This window comes from Austrofundulus limnaeus, unplaced genomic scaffold (genome assembly GCF_001266775.1).
Source record: "Austrofundulus limnaeus strain Quisiro unplaced genomic scaffold, Austrofundulus_limnaeus-1.0 Scaffold362, whole genome shotgun sequence".
In the NCBI taxonomy this organism is placed as follows: domain Eukaryota; kingdom Metazoa; phylum Chordata; class Actinopteri; order Cyprinodontiformes; family Rivulidae; genus Austrofundulus; species Austrofundulus limnaeus.
Genome location: NW_013952764.1, coordinates 144,402 through 165,992, shown reverse-complemented (window position 1 = coordinate 165,992; position 21,591 = coordinate 144,402). Strand labels below are relative to the sequence as shown.

Below are 21,591 nucleotides of genomic sequence, written 5' to 3'. Positions count from 1 at the left end.
CATTAGCACCTCTAGTAATATATTTACTGAGAAAAATGGTGACCTGTTCAATCCTTATTTTACCCGCTGTAGATGTGAGAACAGATTTCTGTGGGGAGAGCTTGTCAGCTGCTGTAACTCATGTTCAACAAATAAGCCACAAGTGGTCATGTGAAGGGTTTCCACAAATCATTTGACACAGCAGCTTTAATGTAACCCTGCGAACGCATTGAATTCAAAAAAAGGTCAATTTGTGTCCTCGACTCTGGCTACAAAATGAAGAAAAAGATTCAAAATCAATTTCTAATAAGCAGTTAGTGAGGTGTTTAATTTAATACATTTAAATACAAATATTGAAATGCATTTAATTAAATTTTGACAATAAATAGTACAAACAGTGAGGGAGCTTCAAGATAAAAACAAAACAAGAGCACCAAAATGAGTTTACAACAATATTATTTGCTCACATCTACTAATTTAACACATTAMATCTTCTAAAGAACAATGCAAGCATCACAAAGTATGAAAACCTCAATATTCAGCTTTAAAGAGACATCCTGACTTTAGTTGAAYGAGTCATAGTGAAAATATGCCGAGCTCTGACACAATAGAGTTTAAGCCAGTGAAAGCAAACAACCCGGCTCTTAATACTCGGATCAGACTGCTTAGCATCAGGTGCGCTGTGCGGACTTTGGACTTAAGTAAACCTTTTGTGTTACCCTGTTTAAAGCCCGGGGCCGGCGGTGCCCTCACCTGCCCTTGGTGTGTCCGTTCCAGCACTCCTCCTCGCTGGCATTTCCAGCCGTCACTCCGTCCTCCAGACACATCGCCTCAGGCAGGTTGGACCAAAATTTCTTGGACAGCTTAAGTTTTTCTTTTATGTCAACAACCTAAAAAGAAAGGTGTTGTTACATAAAGGTAGGAGAGGCTGAGTTGATTAACAGCACATGTAGTGGGTAAAATATTTAATATACCTAATAAAATGTCTGTGTTCAGTAAGTTCTCATTTTGCTCAAATGATGTTTGAAGTTAAAACAAGAAATTGACACATTAGTATTAAATGTTCAAAAAATAAAATAAAAACAAACAAACAAACAAATTWAAAAAATAAATACAGACGTAAAGTTCAAAATTTAAAAAAGGGATGTATGTTACATGAAAAAAGAACAATTTTTAAAATAATAAATTAAAACATTATAAAGCATTGCATGGATTAAAAATATGTAAGTAAAAAATAGGAAGGGTGACACAAGTTTTATTTTTTGTTAAATGAATATTATTACGGATTTTCTTGTTCTCTCATTAAGCAGTGCTTATCTGTATAGAACATGGTAAAACAAGCCACTTCTTTAGGTTATATTTTAGGTATAGTTTCATATTTGATATCCAAAGTCTTATTTTTTGTTTTATATGTGCATATAAACTTGCAAATGCATTTTGTGTTTCATTGATATGACTGAAACAAACAAAAAATGAACAAAATGTTTGAATTAACTGCTGCAAACTTTCGATTGATGACATTATTTGGCTCGTAATTATGATTGATCTGAGTGCGTTTGAAGGCTTTTATTCTGAAAAGTCCAAAACTGCCTTCTTAAAATCTTTTTTGTTTTGAGCTCTCAAAGAAATTAACTGCAACATATTTTTAGCATAGTAGTTGGAATTTTGGGCTGTAATCTGCTATTTAAAATGCATCTTATTTGCAAAATTTACCCCACCAGTGACTCATTATAACATCACATCTAAATGATTTAAATTTTAACCCAAAGACTTTTAAACTCTTAAGACTACTCCAGTTGAAATGTTTTCTTCTCCGTCCACTATCGAATGTTTGCATCATAAAAAGTAAGACCACGCAGGCTCGCAGCAATAATTTCAGCCTGAATGTCAGACGTAAAATACTCCTTTGCATCCTGGCCATGTGACAAAGTCAGATATCGTTTCCCGACTTAAGCCTGTTGAACTCCAATCTTTCATCAAACACACAGCATTTGACATATTCCACTGAAGCTGAAGGAAAGCGTGATAGCAGCAGGTTGGCCCCATTATCTTTCCCCGTCTGACTTGCTGTTGGCTTACGTGAAATTGTGGTGAACCTGAGCAGAACATGAAAGGTGCTGTACTGACGGTGTGACGCTGCTGTAGGCCCCGACGCTGCTTTTGATGTGTTAATCCTGTCACACTGATGCCAAAGCACTTCAGCAGCTCTGATACTGCCCAGAGGGTCAAGGCTGCACTCAATACAAGAGTTTTGACTGGCAATGTTTGACTTCACCTCATGCATTAAGTTTAGCTTCGCAAATAAGAGATTCACCACCTTTTTTTTCCCCCCTTCTTTTTCTCTCAGGATCTGGTGGGTGAACAGTGTGGATTTAATTGGGAATGGCTCACATTTTTGCAATGCAAATATTTGATCGTTACATCAATTAGGTTTAGTCGCAGAAAATAGACAAACTGTTTACGTCTTGCGATTATTTACGGTTGGGGATGACTTTCATGTGCAGGAATGACATAAAAAGACATTTTAAATGGCACGTTTATGCAGAAATGTGAATGAACTTTGCACATTTTTACACAGCCTCAATAGATCTTAGAAGTAAATTAGAACAAAAAACAGATGAAACCAAACATTTTAACAGGAACAGCAGAAGCATAACTCAGATGCAACACATGTTTGAGGTGAGGAAATAAAAGTTTTTTTGGGAAAAAAAAAAAACGAAAAGATTGCGAACTTCCTCATAACAATAAATATGCTTCTGTGAACAATCTGCTTCTCACTGGACTGAATAAATAATCCCACAACAACCAAACCTGGTGATGTAACATGCAGCAACAAACACTAGATGGCACTATGGTGCTGAGAAATGGAAAGGGAAAAGAAACCAGAAACAGGAAATAAAACATGGCAAATCAATTGTGTTTGCAAATTATTTGTTTTAAATTTAACTTTAAATAGGCTCTTATAAATAAACTATGAACYAGATAGAAGTTGGAATGAAAGTATCCTGATATATCCACTGTGCAGAGCAAAGAAGTAAATCTTTTTGCAATCAGCTAGCTATTAAAGCCCTGACAGCTTTGACATCCTCATTAAAATCAYAATGAAGATCACAGAAACAACACCTCTTCCCTCCTCTCACACCAGGATATTACAATCTATTTGTTTACATGGATCTCCTAACACGACTGTTATCATGATTTGTGAGAACTGCTTCAATTCCCAAAGACACTAAAGGTAGCTTCGGTTTATATTAAGGGCTGATGAGGGAGCTGGTTTAAGAATAAATTCAACACAATGCCTACATGTGCATCCTCAGGAAAAAAGCAGGGGTAGAAAGCAGCTAATTACATTTACTTGCATTACGTGGTCAGCTGGTAGATTCACAGTTGTTATTTTAAGTTATGTTGGGAAACACTGGCTGAGTGAAATGATCAGTCATTAAAGTTTGAATAGGAATATTTATATTAACACATTGAAAGTCCAGTTGTTTAGGTTAATTTATGATTCTGATGTTTAATTAAATGAACACATTTGGTTTTCACTGAAAACAAACTGCAGGTTTTTAAGATAAAAAGTGGGAAAAGTTGGCCTGTGAGTGAATTAAACTTTTACAGCTCAATTTGGCTGGTCATGTATAGAAGGCCATTKTAACATAAAATCGGATTCATCRCACTTACATTCCAGTTATCTGAAATTGATTTATGACTAGACATATTAGTTAACTAATATATCATATTTTGACTAGGYAAAATACCTATTTGAGATATCTCTAATTWCAGTCTGACTACTATAAATTACATCAGATTTACAGTTAAGTTGTWTGTATCTTAAAMTGAATTTTAACTCATCACAATTACAGTTCTAGATATCAGTAGGTTAGTTTTGACTGGTCATTAATTGCTTTGAAGATGTCTCGATTTCTGTTCTGACTAGTCATAATTCCAATTTAAGATAAATGACATTATTCAAGATGCAAATTTATTTGCAGGTCTGTTATGTAAATTTTGACTATTGCAAATTAAATTGGAGATATYTTCAAAGCAAATAATGACTCGACAAAACTAAGCAATATCTAGAACTGCATTTTTTACTAGTCAAAATTAAATCAAAGATATCTCCAAATGAATCAGAGATATCTTGATTTTTTTTAATTCTAGACAGCTTTTCTTTTTAATATATTTTGAATTAAAATTCTGATGGAATCATTCCGTCTAGTCAAACTGTGACAGATTTACTAGCATGTTGTTAGAAACTTCCTAAGGCATTTTAGCCTAACTGAGCCACTAACCTTAACTTAATTGGCTATGCAGTGGTCTGCAGTGTCAGGTCAGTCTAGCTCAAATTATTTTAACATGATTTTTAGCTGCAGCTCAACATTCAGTTGTCTAAAAATGCAATTTTTTATTGTCATAATTACATTTGAGATACCTTGAATTGTAATTACATATGTGTGACCCTTCAAATGATGAATCCAGTGACGTCATTTCAGATATCTTGAATTACATTTTGACTAGTCAAAACTCCTTAATATATCTTAAATTACCATTCAGGCTAGTCAAACTGTAGTTGTTCCTTGTCGAAACTTATTTTTAGACATTTAGAATGTAATTACAGTCGGTCAGACAAAGCCAGTATTTTGTTAAAATTGCCTGCCATAGGTCTGTTTCCTTCACTTTGTAGTTCAGCTCTCTGGTGATCCACTGAATGAGCATAAGGTCATGTCATCTTCAGTCTGTGAGRTACAAGAAAGAATCTAAAGTAGGGCACAAGTGGGTTTTCTCCAGGGATTCCAGTTTCTTCTCACAGATCAAAAAAACCTACATGTTAGGTTGTTTGGTAACTCGAAGGTGACGCAAAGGTGTGAGTGAGTGAGAGGGTGACTGGTTGTTTGTCWCGTTTGTCTCTACATGAACATGTGATGSACTGAAGACCTGTCCAGGTGTCCCCCCACCTGAAATACATAAGCGAATGGCACACTGAATCAAGACTCCAGTGTGGCATTGTATAGTTTTTGGTCAAAATAATAAATAATAAATAGTATTTCATATTAAATGAATTGTTCCTAGTATTGTCTTTTGTATTTTCCATTGGCAATACCTATTTCAAAACGTAAAAGTAAATAAATTGCATTATCTTAACCCGCTACTTCTTTTCAGGGTCTCAGGGGTCAATGGTGTCCATGTCCAGCWGTCACTGTGAGAGGGGCAGGGTACACCCTGGACAGGTCACAAGTCCATCACAGGACCACATAGAGACAAACAACGATTCACTCTCTTATGCCTAAGATGCCTAAGGACTATTTAGAGTTACCAATTAACCTAACAGTCATGYTTTTGTTCTGTGGGAGGAAACAGGAGTGCTCTGAGAAAACCCACGCATGCACGGAGAGAACATGGAAACTCTACCCAGAAAGATCCCCGGCCGGGATTTGACATCCTTCTTGCGAAGAGGCAACAGCTCTACCAGCTGAGCCACTGTGCTGCTTTTATAGATGTATATTAAAAATAAATTGTTACATCTTTAAAATACTCTTGTGTTTCTTATATATCTGACAATGTAAATATGAGTTTCTTTCTGAGTTCTTATTAAAGTGACAGATTTGTCCACATTTGGAGACAGAAGTTAATATGTTACCTATTGTTTTAACAATGTTTTTCTATTCARTCTGATTGGGACAGATGGAATAAAACAAGTAAAATAGTAATAATTAGGAAACACTGAAGGTTGGTGGTAAATGCAGATTTGGTGCAACAAKTTTAGTTTTGATTTTAACCATTACATGGGATTTGATTACAATAGCAAAATTACACAAGTTTTCTACAAATGTTTTTGTTTTAAAGTCTGTTTTAACTGAGTTTCCTATACTCCAGTACAGCTCGAGGGTGAAAAATCTGCTGAAAGATGTACTCTAGCCCATTCTTGCTCTTCCTCCTCAGCCTTATTTTTCTTCGTATACCTCGTTTTCTTGCCTCCTGTCATGAACCATAAATAATTTCATTGTGTTTTTCTCATTCCGTCTACCTCCTCGCTCTGTCTCTCCTCTCAGTTCGCTCKCTGCCGTTACATTAGTCCAAAGCCAAAGTGAAGGTTTCATGGCCAGCTGACCCGTGAACCAAAGGCAGAACCCCAATTCAAAGGCGATTTGTGAATAAAACCTAGGATTTCTCTTCAAGGTACAGCCAGTTTTCTCTCTGCTCTTTTAACATCCAAAAGTATTTAAGGGTATTTATTAACCATGAATATTTTTTTCATTTCCCTCTCCTTGAAAACAAATAACAACCATTTTATTTTAATAGCATCAAAACACAAGTGATAAATTCAGCACCACTGTGCTGTAATACGACTTACACCGATAAGCTGATCCGAACACAGCTTCACCTATACACYTGCTTTTATCACAGCCTGCATATTTATGTAATGAAATGTTTACTAGCCTAAATGGACGCAAGGATGTATTTAGAGAATAATCATTTCCAAAAACAACCCAATGAGTCAGAGATAATAATGTCAGCAGACTTTAAGGCTTTGCATTTGGGTACAACATTCAGCTTCCAACTTATTTGTCTKCACATTTATTTGATTAATGATCTGTGCCTGGTGGCTGTGCARCATCTTTCAGTTCAGAGCAGAAATGTGAGTAAACGGTACTTTGACCACGGTCTTTTAAACGCCTGTGCTTATTTTCAGATCAAAAGCAGACATGTCACTCGCTTTGAAGCTGCTGTCACACTCCTGGCAATGGCACAATGCTCTTATTGAGGAGTTGGATGATGCTATGGATGGGCTTTGTGACTGTGAATGAACAAAAGGAAACATTTAGTCAGAACTTTTAATCTGAAAACACACACACCCAGCACTCATAGGGAAACTGACCAACAGTGATCAGTGATCTGATTTTCTCTTTTGCAGAGCAAAATGCCGCTTTCTTCAGCTCATTAACGTTATGAAGAGTTCTGCCTTGTTAAAATGACCAATTCTTTGCTATGCACAAATCTGCAGGAGGTCAGCCTATCCCCTCTGCTGCGAGTTGGAGTTCAATCTAATCACAGACTCGACAGCAGGTCCTACCGCTCAAACCACGAGGGCCAGACAACTCCTCGATCAACTTGTTTTCCCTGGCAGCCTCTCCTGTCTGTGTTAAAATAGTTTTTCACTTGATACGAATGCAGCATTCTTTCTGCATCTCAGTTACTGAGGTCAGGGAGTCGGTCCTGCTCATACCGAGACCTTGGCCATACCGCACGTCTGTCCGAGACCAGTGACCAGCCTGAGGGCCAACTGAATAATTTCTCCCRAACAGGATGGCTGTAGTAAGAATAACTCTGCCTTTTCATCACATTGTTGTTTCAGTTACATTGTTGAATGAGACAAACTTAAAAAAATAAACTAATGTCTTCCTTTGGAGCTCTGTGGCACTGAGGGCGTTGTTAGAAAGGTTCAGGTTTAGTTATCAAACCTGATTTTTCTGATGAGCCTCTGTGAATCTGTTTCTTCTCCAGCTCGTCTCTTGTAGAGGTCCCCTACGTTCTATTCTTAGGCCGATATTTTCTATTTGTGTAATCCCTTTAGGCGGCACAGTTGGGTAGTAGTCAAAGCTGTCATCTTTCAGTGAGGTCGCATAATGGCTTCTTGACCTGGGGGCCTGGGGCCTTTCTGGGTGTAGTTTATGTGTTCTTCATGTTTGCATGCAAGTTTATCCATGTACAAATCTAAAACATACGTTAGGTTAATTGGTAGCTTTAAATAGTCATTAAGTGTAAGTCAATGTGAATGGTTGTTTGTCTTGTGGCCCTGTGATGGACCTGCGGCCTGTTCAGGGTGAACCCTGCCTCACGCACTGTGACTGCTCGAGACAGGCACCAATCAAAAAGGAAAAGTATGGTTAAAAATAAATAAATAAAATGGATGGATAAATCCTCTTAGCCTCAACCTTAGGAAAACATCTCTTTTATAGTTACTCAGATGATAGTTTCAATAAGAGAGCATTCTGCTTTTCCACGTCAACCATTTTTTGACTGTTATTCAGTCAGTAAAGCAAGGACGATAATAAAGCCTCGATTCTCTTCACTGACTCCCTGTTTGTTTTAAGAACGTTTTATTGTTGACTTATTAGGTACTTCACTTCTGTCTGACCTTCTGCCACCTTCTGTGCCCATTAGTTGTACCAGGGTGGCACACAGAGGTGATTGAGCCTTTGCAGCTTTTGCTCTTAAATTATGGAGCCAATTACCTATACTGTATTGTATTTTAGGCAGGCATCAACTCTTGTTTTTAAACCTCAACTTAAAAAACATATGCATTTGTTGTGTTTTATTCAGAATGAATGCTGCATGTTCTCTGTTTTGTTGTTTTTATAACTTTTTTTACATGCATACCTAATTGATTTATGTTTTTTTTTTTGGCCATTTTAGTTATTACTTCAATTTATGAACAACACTTTGGTCTTGCACTTTTTTAAATGGGCTTAAACTTCCTTTGACTTGCTGCAGAACTCCAAGGCTGCTGCAGTGTTATGTATTTGGGGATATAGGCCCTGTGGTTGTTCATCTCGAGTTAGCCATCAAACCCATCCTTAAAAAGTCTTCCCCAATGGTTCATGTCAACCCATTAACAGCAGATTCTCTCAACTGAGACCTGCCATCTGGCTCTGAAGCACTTTTAGCATATTAAAAAAAGCGGCTACAATAAAGCAGTGAATGTGAATGGCCCCTGTGATAATGTTTTGCAAAGCAGTTGTCTCCGCTTTTCTGTGCCCCTTTTGTCCTTGTCTCCAAACATTCACCTCAACAGTGACGGGCAGAGTTGCTGCAGGTAACTTTCAGAGTGCATAAAGATGTGGTCTGTTCTCGTCCAATCAATATCCATCAACAAGAGAGCAAAAACAAATATGTTTCCTCTTTGTGACTTAGCAGTAGATGAGACTGGAAAGATGTCACCTTGCAGTTTATCGTTTGTGATGGATACAGTGATGTGGCAGAGCAGTGATGGATTCCACCCTCCGCCGTTGCGTTTATGAGTAATTCAATTCATTCTGCAGGATGCTGTGCTTTATTCAATTTTGTTTTTCTTGATTATCTCTGATTATGTCCTTCTATACATCTGCCACGGAGCTTTTTCAGCACCATGATTTGATGTGGACATCTGAACAAAAGCATCAGTGCGCTTTTCTTGCATCTCCGGGTGGCTCAACGATCAGTCTGTTATTTTGTGGCAAATACATAACAAAAAGGAATTTCTATTGTTGTTTAAAACTGGCTATTATCTTGCACGTCTTTTGATTTCCAGCCTGGGCTTCACAAAAAAGAAAAATGCTGTTCAATCCAGCTTCAGTGTTATTTCTGACAAAAAAAACAGTGGGAATGACACTGCTGAAGCAGCATGAAAGGGACTGAGTGTCTATCAGTGTTGCACATATTCATTTTAGAACTGCTGTATTGTGCATTGATGCAATTAAACAAGTAGATTATACAGAATTTGTTGATGATGCTGTCAAATTGAGTTTACTTGTGTACTTCAGTGAGAAAGCAAGTTAAACTGAATTTAAGCTCTTAATTTTGTCACCCCCCCCTCAAGGGATAGCTTTCCTTTCAGCCATCTTCAAAATTGTTGTGGAGAAACAATTCATCGTGCCTTTCATGCTACGTGATGTTGGGTTTTTTGAGTACAGTGAAAAAAGAACTAGCTCTAAAAATAACTAACTATAAAATGCATAATTACAAGCCAGAAYCTTTGGTGGTTTAAGGTTTATTATTGCCTGCTGCCATAAAAGGCAAGTGATTATGTTTGTGTGTTTGTTAGCAAAATATTTCATGAATCAGTTGGTGTTTTTTATTGAAACTTCCAAAAAGTAATCTTTGGATGAACGTTAAATATTCATTAGTTTTAAAGACAATCCAATTCAAGATGGCTGCCATAGCTAATCAACTTTAACAAACACAAAACAGTGGCTACAACTCTTTAAATTTTTATAATTCTGACCTAAAAATTGGTCTCGTAGTAGCTGAACGGCATTCACAAAATGTAATACAAACACAGAAAGATCACAACAATTTTGTTCAAAAAATTTGGTGTTAACATTAAAAAATTGTAAGTAAGTCTTACAAAAATATCATTGAATAAAAGTCTACTACTGATCAACTTTTGGAGTTAACCTGATATATGATCGCTGCTACATTTAATCAAATATATCAAACACAAAAATGGCTATAATGCAGGTTATTGTACAGATACTGAGCTACCGTTCAATGTATAGCTCAAAGACTTTCCTATCACATATTCTGAGTGCTAACAGATCACACAAGTTCTACAAAGTTTGGTGTTAAGTCCTCTTTGGGAATTTATACATTAAAAGAAATGTTTCACTCGAGATGAGTCATTACTCCGAGGTAAAAGATAAACAACCTCATTTAGGCTTTGTCTATATTTCATACTTGACTCTGAGCAGGAATTGTTTTAATTTCTTGACAAACTGCTTTGTATTGTTGCTCATGCAGCCATCTCACAGAGAACAGGACTGGACCCCATGGCCCATTTAAATATTACAACCTCCAACTATTTGCTCAGTCCCATGATAACCACACACTTTGACAATATGCTTCATCACAGAGAGTACAAAATGCATCACACAACGATGCCAGAGTGAAAAGAAAAATGACAGAATATTGATGAAACAGCGTTGAGTTTACGCATGTGATTCGCCCTCGAGGCTCCGACAGGAGAAGTTTGAAAAAGAGGGATGATTAAAGGAAACTATGCTCTGTGGAAAACAGAGCAATCATCAGCAAGCCTGCCTTCTCCCTGCTGCCCTTGTTCCCAGGAGAGGCAGGAAGCCTTTAGCGTAATGGGGCCAACGTACCTCATTAATATATTGACACATATGAAAAGCAGCAGTGCCTGCATGGCAGCACCATTAGTTCACAGGGAAAAATAGGGGATATACTTCTGGCCCCTACAGATGGTGGCTGACTGTTTGAAATCAACTTAAAAGTAATAAATAAGAAGAAAAAAAGCAGCAATTAGGCTGAACTTATTGTTTTTATGGTAGCCTGCAAGTAAAAGCCAAACAAAAAGGAACAATACAAAYACCCAAGGAGACAAACAACAAATTTTAATACCTAAGCACTTATTTTTTTAATATGTGTAGGTGTTCAAACTGTGCTTCTGTTTTAAAATGGATCCAATGAAAATATTTTCACTGCATTGCAATTGTAATGCATTGTTTTTATTCCCATTGTATATCTGACACATGCATTTTTCTACATCAATATTAAATTYTACTAAAAGGAATTAGTTCTATTTAGTGATACTTGTAGTATGATACTCAGACATTATATAGTACCAGTACACTTGCTATCATGCAAAGTCATGCTTTTATTTTGTAGTGTAGGAAGGTTGTTTCTCTGTGAAAGGAACAATCATCTGCCAATCAGAAGGTTGKTTGTTCAACCCCATCTTCCCCCACCACATGTCCAAAAGTTCTTGGGCAAAACATGAAATCCCAGGTTGTCCCCAATTTGAAAATCAGCACAAGACAGTAAGACTCATTTGGGTGATTTACGAAATACTGAACAAAGTTTAAATTAAACCAAAACTATACTTAGCACAAAAGCTAAGGGAATTTGTRTTTGGTAGATTGTTTCTTCTTGCTYCTTGTCAATAAATTTTATACACCTGATTGACAGGACCTGGGAGGAGAAACTCAAAACAAGTGTCAATAGCAACAGCAAAATAAGCTGTTTGGCAGAGACGATTTGACAAATTCTTCATGTGCACAACTCACATTCTCTTACTGTTCATCACACAAATGCATGTTCCTCACAAATGTGGCACAATTTAAAATGGAAATTAACAGGTTTTAACAGCTTAAAATGTATTGCCAAGAAGCATTGTTACAACAAATACATAATCTACCAAACACAAATTCCCTTACTTTCAGTTAAATCAGAAGATCTTGAGTATGTGAATTAAGATTAACTATATGCATTACAAGATACTGACCATGCTATTTAGAATTTGGTATGTCAGTTAAATTACATATTTAAAAGCTACATCAGGGATTACACAAGTCTCTCATTTTTTGTATTTGCTTACTTCTGTTCAGAGTAGAATGTGGGGTCTGGAACCTATCAACAGGTGAGCGGTCGCTCTTCCATCTTAGGAGCAACACAGAAAGACATGAGCCAAACAACCACACACTCACACATTAAGTTAATTTAGAATCCCTGGTTAACCTAAAAAACACTTGGATCCGGACTGTGGGATGAAACCAGAGTATTCCGAGAGAACCATAAACTTCAAGAGTTAAACTGGAAAACTTTATGTTGTGAGGCAACTGCTGCGGTGAGGTGCCACCCTGCCCTGTGTTTTATTCCTCTTTATACCTTTGTACACTTCACAGAAACACTTTAGGACGTAATAACTCCGAACCGGTGCTCATATTCATTGAACTGTGGAATTGCAAACTCGGAAAAAAGATATTAGTTTTTTGTCACATATAATACTCCCATGCTGTTTAGGCTCTACTGATCCACAGGCCTGGTCAGGATGACCAACAAATTATAATATTGCAATGTGTCTAGAATAAGGTGTTTTTATCTGGGTAGCTATAATTCCTATGAAGTGACCATACTCCCTTTATGGTATTCTGTAATTCTCCTGAGGTACCTTGTGTCAGTAGCAAATACAACTCRTCTCTGGTTTTTAATTTATCCTGGATAGTTCCCTCAATTATTATTATTATCTCCCGCTGTCAAGACGCTAATCTACACGGGCAAAATATATACTATATATAGCTAAAATTTGGTGAGGTAGGAGAGAGCTTTTGTTATAGAAGAGGGGCATTAATAAAATTAGGTACTGGTCTCCAAAATCTAATTAGCTCAGTTACTACAACTTGATTTTTTTATTCAACCCAGTCTGCAGCAAGGCCTTGCAGTTTTATTCTAGTGTCCTTGAAAACATATTTTTTCCCTGTCAGTGAAAATGGTATAAGGTAAATGATAAGTATTCAATGACTGTAACAAAGGCAGAATGTGTAATGCATTTCTCTATAAACCTGAGCTCATAAAGCTTTTGAGTAGCATGTGATTGAAAACCCTGTCAGCCTGACTGAGGTGTGTTACTATGGGACTCTGTATCCGTCCGTTTTCTGCTGCTTATCCAGGATTGGGTTGCGGGGGCAGAAGCCTAAGCAGAGAGACAGATGAGAAAGATAGTCCCTCCAGCRTGTCCTGGGTCTTCCTCTGGGCCTCTTCCCAGTGGGACATGCCCAGAACACCTCACCAGGGAGTGTCCAGGAGGCATCCTAAATAGATGCCCGAGCCAMCTCAACTGGCTCCTCTCGATGTGGAGGAGCAGCAACTCTACTCTGAGTCCCTCCCGGTTGACTGGGCTTCTCACCCTATCTCTAAGGGAGAGCCCAGACACCCTGCGGAGGAAACTCATTTTGGCTGCTTGGATCCACAATCTCATTCTTTCAGTCACTACACAGATGAGGGTAGGAACGTAGACCGACCAGTAAACCAAGAGCTTTCCCTTCTGGCTCAGCTCCTGCTTCACCACAACAGACCGGTACAGAAACCACATCACTGCAGATGTAGCACCAATCCGCCTGTCGATCTCCCACTACATTCATCCCTCATTTGTGAACAAGACCCCGAGATACTTAAACTCCTCCACTTGGGGCAGGACCTCAAGACCATGGTCTCGGATTTAGAGGCAGTGATCCTCATCCGGGCTGCTTCACATTCGGCATGCAAACCACTCCAGTGAGAGCTGGAAATCACGATCTGATGAAGCCAATAGGATCACATCATCTGCAAACAGCAGAGATGTGATCCTGAGGTCACCAAAAAGGATCCCCTCAACACCTTGACTGCGCCTAGAAATTCTGTCCAAAAAGTTATGAACAGAATCGGTGACATAGGGCAACCTTGGCGGAGTCCAACTCTCACCAGAAACGAGTCCGACTTACTACGGCAATGTGGACCAAGCTCTGGCACCGGTCATACAGGGACCTAACAGCCTGTATCAACGGGCCTGGTACACCATACTCCCAGAGTACCCTCCACAGGAGTCCCCAAGGGACATGGTCAAATGCCTTCTCCAAGTCCACAAAACACATGTAGACTGGTTGAGCGAACTCCCATGCACCCTCCAGGACCCTGTTTAGGGTGTAGAGCTGGTCCGCTGTTCCACGACCAGGATGAAAACCACACTGCTCTTCCTAAATCCGAGATTCAACTATCCGACGAACCCTCCTCTCCGGGACCCCTGAATAGACCTTACCAGAGAGGCTTAGAAGTGTGATACCCCTATAGTTGGAACACACTCTACAGTCCCCTTTTTAAATAGGGGGACCACCACCCTGGTCTGCCAATCCAGGGGAACTGCCCCCGATGTCCACGCGATATTGTAGAGTCGTGTCAACCAATGCAACCCCACAACATCCAGAGCCTTAAAGAACTCCGGGCGAATTTCATCCACCCCCGGCACCTTGCCACCAAGGAGCTTTTTAACCACCTTGGTGACCTCGGCACCAGATATTGGAGAGTCTGACCCAGGGTACTCAGGCTCTGCTTCCTCAATGGGAAGACATATGTCGGTGGGATTGAGGAAGTCTTTGAAGTATTCTGCCCACCGACCTACAACGTCCCGAGTTGAGGTCAGCAGTGCACCATCTCCACCATAAACAGTGTTGGTGGTGAACCGCTTTTCCCCACTGAGACGCCGGATGGTGGACCAGAATTGCCTCAAAGCCATGGGGTAGTCTTTTTCCATGGCCTCTCCAAACTCCACCCATGCCCGAGTTTTTGCCTCAGCGACCACCCGAGCCGCAATCTGCTTGCACTGCTGATACCTATCAGCTGGTTCCGGAGTCCCACAGGCAAAAAAGACCAGATAGGACTCCTTCTTCAGCCTGACAGCATCCCTCACTGCCGGTCTGTCTGTATGTTTCACACAATTTTTAATTGTAAAACAAGACAACTGTGAACTGATGACAAACTATTTCTCGTTTATTTGCATAAATAGCTCATTCTCTCTTCAAAAGATCTGACTTTTCACTCTTCAATAAAACACGCCCTCGGCAAGAAAAGGGCATGCTTTTGTTTAATGTAATCAGTTTATAAGTACCCGTCCTCGGGAATGTTACACTTTCAGGTGGATGAGGTGATATTTGATTGCTGGTAACATGAAGTGTGTGATGATTGTATGATTGTACACCTTGAAGTGGGTTAGAGGAGAGAGTCAGCTACATGGCTGTGCACAAACAAGAATGACAACAAAAGACCTTTTCTTTTTTTCTCCGCTGATTCTTCATGACTGAACATCTACAGTGGTACAGCCCGAGTTAACAGGGTATCTACTGTATGTCACTGCTTCCTGTCACTGATGGATCAAACTGATGATGGAGAATGCACAAAGAGTTTCATTGACAAGGAAATAAATCAATGCTGAGCTCATGGTTGTTAAGATTCAAATCGAGACATACATTCAGAAGGTTCTAGTTTGTGTTTTTTGACACATTTTAAAKACACACAAAGACCGACAGGAATCTGAGGTTAGATGTTTTTGATCRACGGTGTACATAATGCAGATATTGTCCTCTCACTGCTGTTTTTTGTCATACAATCCAAATTGTTACTGAATTTGTCTAAAAACACAGATAAACATGTCACTTATTGATATTCAATTCAAGTTCTCCATTAGTGCTTTCTAACACATCAAAGATTGCCCTAAACAATTACAGCAGAGTTTGTCAATACAATTTGCAAACAGGTCATTATTTTTCTAATCCAACAGCAAAGGAACATGACTTTAATTTGCTATTTTTGGTTATTATGTCTGTTTTATCCATTTTAATTTCTGCAGAGATAAATACATAAATGGTACTGTGTTTGCTATGCTGTTTGTTCTTTGTCTTTTGTTTTCACACACACAAGCGCACACACACACACACACACACACACACACACACTTGTTTTTATATCCTTGTGGGGCCCATCCATTGACTTCCATTCATTTTTTGGTAATCTTATTTCCTAACCCTGACCACAAACCCTAAGGCTAACCTCACAGGTACCTACCTGACCCTAAAACTAACCTAAACTCAATTCACACCTTGGTCCTAAACCCAACCCTCACACCCAAAATCAGCCTCTGAACTTGTGGGGCCCAGGCTTTGGGCCCCACAAGGAGCACCTGGACCCCACGAGGCTGCGTTTTCCTTAAAACTGGGCCCCACGATGTAAGAAAAACAAGGACACACACACACTCACACACAGAGTGTAGTCTTGATGTATGAGCATGTGTACGTGAATGGGTAAATTGGATTTGTAGTGTACTCACATGATCAAGGGAAACCTGGAGCTTAGTGTCTTCATCATGTTGCAAGGCTGAAAAATGTGTAATCACTCAGAATGCTTTTACACTACAAGTCATATTCACCCATTCATATACACGCACACACAATTACACAGCTTAGAGCTGTTCCCTCACAGCAAGAGGGTTGAAAATTCAGCTGAATTTTTCTGTGTAAGGCTTGCTTCTTGCATGTGTAAGTTTTCTCTGGGTATGCCGCTGCGCTTCCACAGATCCAAATTGTTAGGTTAATTAGTAACTCTTAATTTCCTCTTAACGYCACAAGGAGTGAGTGAGAATGGTCGTCTCATGTGGCCGTATGATGGATTCTGTCCAGGGTGTACCCCCACCTCCCTTCATGTGACAACTGGCGGTTGGAACCAACTCCCTGYAACCTTGCAYGRGACAAGTGGGTAAAGAAAATGGATGGATGGAATGTCTGCTATGAAAGCTTCGGGGCAACAATAATTCCATTAATAAGGTGTACTCCTGCTCTAACTGCCAAACAACCTCACAGAAATCATCACAGCAAAAATTGGTTAAAAAAGAAAAGAAAAATAAAGCAGATAAAATAAAATCTATTTCTATTTAAACATAAAACAGCATTTTAATAACAACTAAAGGTGACATAGATACTTTATTAATGTATAGTATTTAAATATATGCCTGAGAAACACATAATTTTGGCTCTTTAAAGGCCAAATAAAATAGGCTATAACGACCATGTATGGCCCACAGACTGCCAGTTGATGATCACTTATGTAGGGTTTATGCAGRTGTTGTTTACAATAAAGTAATCATATGAAACCTGTGGCCCTTATCTCTCAACAGTCAACCTTTYCCAACAGCAGCTCCACCCAGGATCCATGGTTTCCTGTTTGACAACAAGCAGACCTAAAACCAAACTAAGAATGTTACTTTACAGACCCGTGGTCAGACCATGAGTAAGGAATGCTTCTGAATGTGGTATGTTTTTTTGGAAACAGTAATGTTAATGTTTGTGAATGAGGACATATCACTCAGCAGCTCACATGTGCTGAGCTATTGTGTTTTCATGGGAAAATGTCAAACATCTGTTGAGAAATGTTATTGAATAGGKTTTTTTTTTCATTTGTGGTAAGGACATCAAAATAGCATGTTTATGAATAGAATTTTCTTGCAGCTCACCATCAGTAAACTCATCTGTTTTGATAAGAAATTGTAAGCATGGCATCAAATCTGTAATCTAAACCATTACACATGATGAAAAGCATACTGCAAAGACATTACATTTAATAAAAACATAGAAAATACATCACTAATTATGTAGTCACGATGTATTTTAAGTGTAACGTCTTTCTGCTAAATTAGTRTTGAAGAACCTTTGTAGAATTGTAAAAGTGGCGCAGAAAGTATGGATGTTCATTTGAATTTTATCACGCTTTATTTCAAACATTCATGCTCGAGTGCCATTCATAAGTCGGGGAATTGTAAAACTCTAACAGTGCTCTCAAGTATTGTGCCACATATGCACGACTAGACTATTTATTTTTGTGTGGCCTTAGAAAGAGTTTTGCTACAATCTTGTGGAATTTCCATAATTGCATGTCTTGCTGGTCAAAAGCCTGTAGATACAACAACACAAAAAACGGAGCTGTGGATAAGCCCACTTTACTTCTATTACATGTATCCCAAACAAGAATGTTTCAGTGGCTTGACATGTTCCTGGACGGCAGAAATTTAATTCCAGGGTCAAGCTCTTGGAAAAGACAAGATGTGGTTTTTCCCTCTTTCTTTTTTRGTCCCTGACAACTGACTTTACAAACCACTCTTGGACTGTGTCTCGCTTAGGCGTGGAAAAGAATGAGAGAGGGAAAAAAAAGTATGCATAAGCATTCAGTTTTCCCTAATGTCATGCTGTTATGGCATGTTATCCCATGGTTTAAATTGTTTATCTTTATATGAAAATAAGCTGAGAATAAAAAAGTGAAATTACAGTTTCCACTTCACAGCGCTCCCTGAAATATTTAACAAATGGCACCAAACAAAACATCACAACCCTGAAAACTGTTTGTTTTGCACCCTCTCTTTCACACTTTTTGCAATCCTATTCCGAGTCACGGAAGGCTGCTGTGCACCTATTGGCTAAAAAAAAAAAAAACATTAGAAAGACTATCCAAATCAGTGGTCTATAACAAAGCCGGCAAAATCAGACAAACCCCACAGTCACAGTTAGCAGCGACATATTGACCTGAAAGTCTTCACGGTAAGAGAGTGGACTGCCAAAAAAATAAAAAAATAAAAAATAAACATCATGGGGTAAATAGAAACACACGTAAAAAAACTTTTTTTCTACGTATTGATTCATCCACTTTTTAAAAACAAGAGCAAGCCGATTGCCTCTTTCTGATTTAACAGTCTCGCTTCAGAGGATAGATAAGGAATAGTTTCATGTTGCAGTGAGAAGGAAAGCCCTAAGTAATTTTCTATAAAAATTTTACTCAGCTAGAAAATGCATTTTTAGGTTTTATTTCACTTTTAACCTTTTAAGTGGAGAGCTATTTTTGTCACATGCAGCCATCTCAGACCTTCACATCTAAGGAGATCTTTAAAATCTAAATTTACTGAACAAAAATACATTGATTGTCTRTAGAAGCTATCTAGGAATTAGAATTTCAGGTAATAAAAGGTACAAGTTGCTGTACTCATGAGAAATTCTGAAATAAAGAATTAAACCATGTTAATGGTATATTCCTACATTATGTTCAACCTTTCATGATCATCTTGAAGGATTTCTTGGTAAAAATGACTAAATAAAACACCAGGACTCCGATGCATTTCTACAAGATGTTATTTTTAAGTATACTTTTGTAATATTATTATTACCTTTTTGGAACAACAGTTTGCTGTTGCTGCAGTAAGTTTTTGAAAATGTGGGAATATGTGTGACTGCGTGCTTAGACAGCCACTGTTGATTGTTGACTTTCAAAAATGTTTGCTTTGTGGAAGAGGGCGAGACAAACAAGTAGATGGGAGTTAAAATTTAGATTTATCCAGGAAGAAGCAAGATCAAATTGTTTACCACAGAAGATTTTCCATTTTGATGTGTGAAGACAAGAGAGAGGGAAAAAAAACGTATGCATGCTGTGATCTCAGAAAGTTTATTTATTTTTTTTATCCTGGAGAGAACTTTCTGTATTATTCAAAAAAAGCTGGGCAAGAGATTATACTACTGTCTCATAAACTACAAATTTACATAAAAGCATTACTGTAAAAAGGCTACAACATTGTAATAGATTTCACTCATGCAAAATGTAAAAAAAAAATCATTTAAAAGTGATGTAAAAAAGAAAGGCCAACACAATTTATGAACATAAGGTCATGCACCAAAGATTTAATTTTTGACCCAGCAGGTTCAGTCTATTGCCTTGCCGCCTTTGTGTCTTGTTTTCATTATTCCTCCACAACACTGTATGCACTCTCACTGGCAAAAGCAAGTCAAGCTCCCAGAAAGAGGGATGGGAATGAAATGAAAGTGCACGTGTTGAAAGGGCATGTGACTGTGCTRCTATGATWACAATATCAGATCAAATGGACAACAGAGTTGGCAGTTTAGGGATACTGCTGGTCCCGTGTTAGTAGGGTGCGGAGCACCCACTTATAATTGCTCCTGGTGTTCAAGCCTAAGAAGAACAGGGTGACAGAGGTGTTGTATCCTATCCTGTATCAAATCGGCCACAGACGCTGTAACTTGCCATCAAAGTTGTTCAGATCAGCATTAGGCAAGAACTGACATCAGAACTGATTCCACACATTTGATTGGGTAAAGATCAAAGAGCCCGGGTGCCTCCAAGAGGACCTCAACATGATGGAGGCAGTCGAGACATGAGTGCCATGTGTTAAAAGACTATCAAGGTGCCATCTCAAGAGGACTAAAGCATATAGACACAAGATGTCAGATGATTTAGCTTTGTGCCGTCTGGRTCCCCTGAATCATTACCAGAGCTGACCTGAAGGCAAACGCTATGAYGCCAGAAGTAACCCCAGTATGTCTCGCTACAACATCAGCAGGATTTGTTCTTTTTCATTAGTGTCACCACAAATGTACAGCGCTCGTTTGTGGTAATACAGAACCAAGATTCATTAGTGGACACGAGTTGTCATGCATCCATGTCTCCAAGCTACAGCACCTTTACAGTCATCTCTGCTCTGGTGCTAATGACCGTCTGTCTATACATGGGACAGTGAACCCATAGACCAGCTGATGGCAGTTGTCAAGACAATGTGCAAGGTGGCATATGGTGACCGTATGTGATGGGGTTCTGTAATGCTAGGCACATAATGACCTTTCCTTGGTGTGGTCTGTCTTGAGCAAGTAGAAACTTTATGACATGTGTAGGTGCCCTCACATACCAGTTAGTTTCATAATCAGGCTACTGTACCATCTATACTCCAAATTTACCAGACAATTGACATGAGGCTTTAGAGAAGACCGCTCTGCCTGCACAGGCTCATGACCGAGGTTAAAGAAACCTGTGACAAACTAGACCACYGTAATAGATGTTTTGAAGCTGATASCATTAATGGTGAGATAGTTTTGCTGCATCAGCCATCATTGAGGCAAAGAAGTTCTCTAATGAGTCATATATCAATTCAATTGAAGAAGTGGTCTATTGCTGACAAGCCTACAGGCTTGATTGACAAGTTGTCATTTGTACAATGAAACCCAACCAATGCAAAACCCTTCTAAAACTCTATCGATGCTGATAATGATGCTTAATGCTTTTACGAGGCATCCTTTGTGTTTGTTGACCTTCATTCGCTAATTTAACTGACGTCTGGACTCTCCAGTAACTGCCAGACTAAACTACCGCTTCACTACTGATGCCTGTTCTAAATGTGCCAACTCCTTGTTAAATCCAACCATTTACATAAGCAGCATTGATCTGTATGTGTACCAAATTATGTCCAAATCAAACCATTCCTTCTGGTGTGCTTAGCTTGTTTTTGTCAGGGAGTGTATAAAATATAAACTGTGTATTACACAAGGGAGACAAAAAAGAAGCAAGTACAAAGCTACACTAAATTAAAACAGCACAAAACTTGTTATAAAAGCCAAATTAAAAGCCCCACTTCTTATCTTTAATGTACCTCTGAGCCTGACAGTGTGCGTTGTGCCTTTATCCCCTCTTTGGACTTTAAAATCTCCATTTCTCTCTGAGCTTTGAGGATGTGTGTGTGTGTGTGTGTGTGTGTGTGTGTGTGTGTGTGTG

The 21,591-nt window shown here is 38.7% G+C and overlaps 1 protein-coding gene across 2 annotated transcripts in view; it reads right to left on the bottom strand.

Annotated features, from left to right (window-relative positions):
• Positions 1-21,591, bottom strand: part of LOC106528178 (glypican-6) — a 115,885-nt gene that overhangs the window by 6,312 nt on the left and 87,982 nt on the right. For both annotated transcript variants that reach the window (XM_014023285.1, XM_014023286.1), the window contains one exon: positions 733-869. In XM_014023285.1, coding sequence (XP_013878739.1) covers positions 733-869 — 137 coding nt within the window. The remainder of the gene's footprint in view (positions 1-732; positions 870-21,591) is intronic.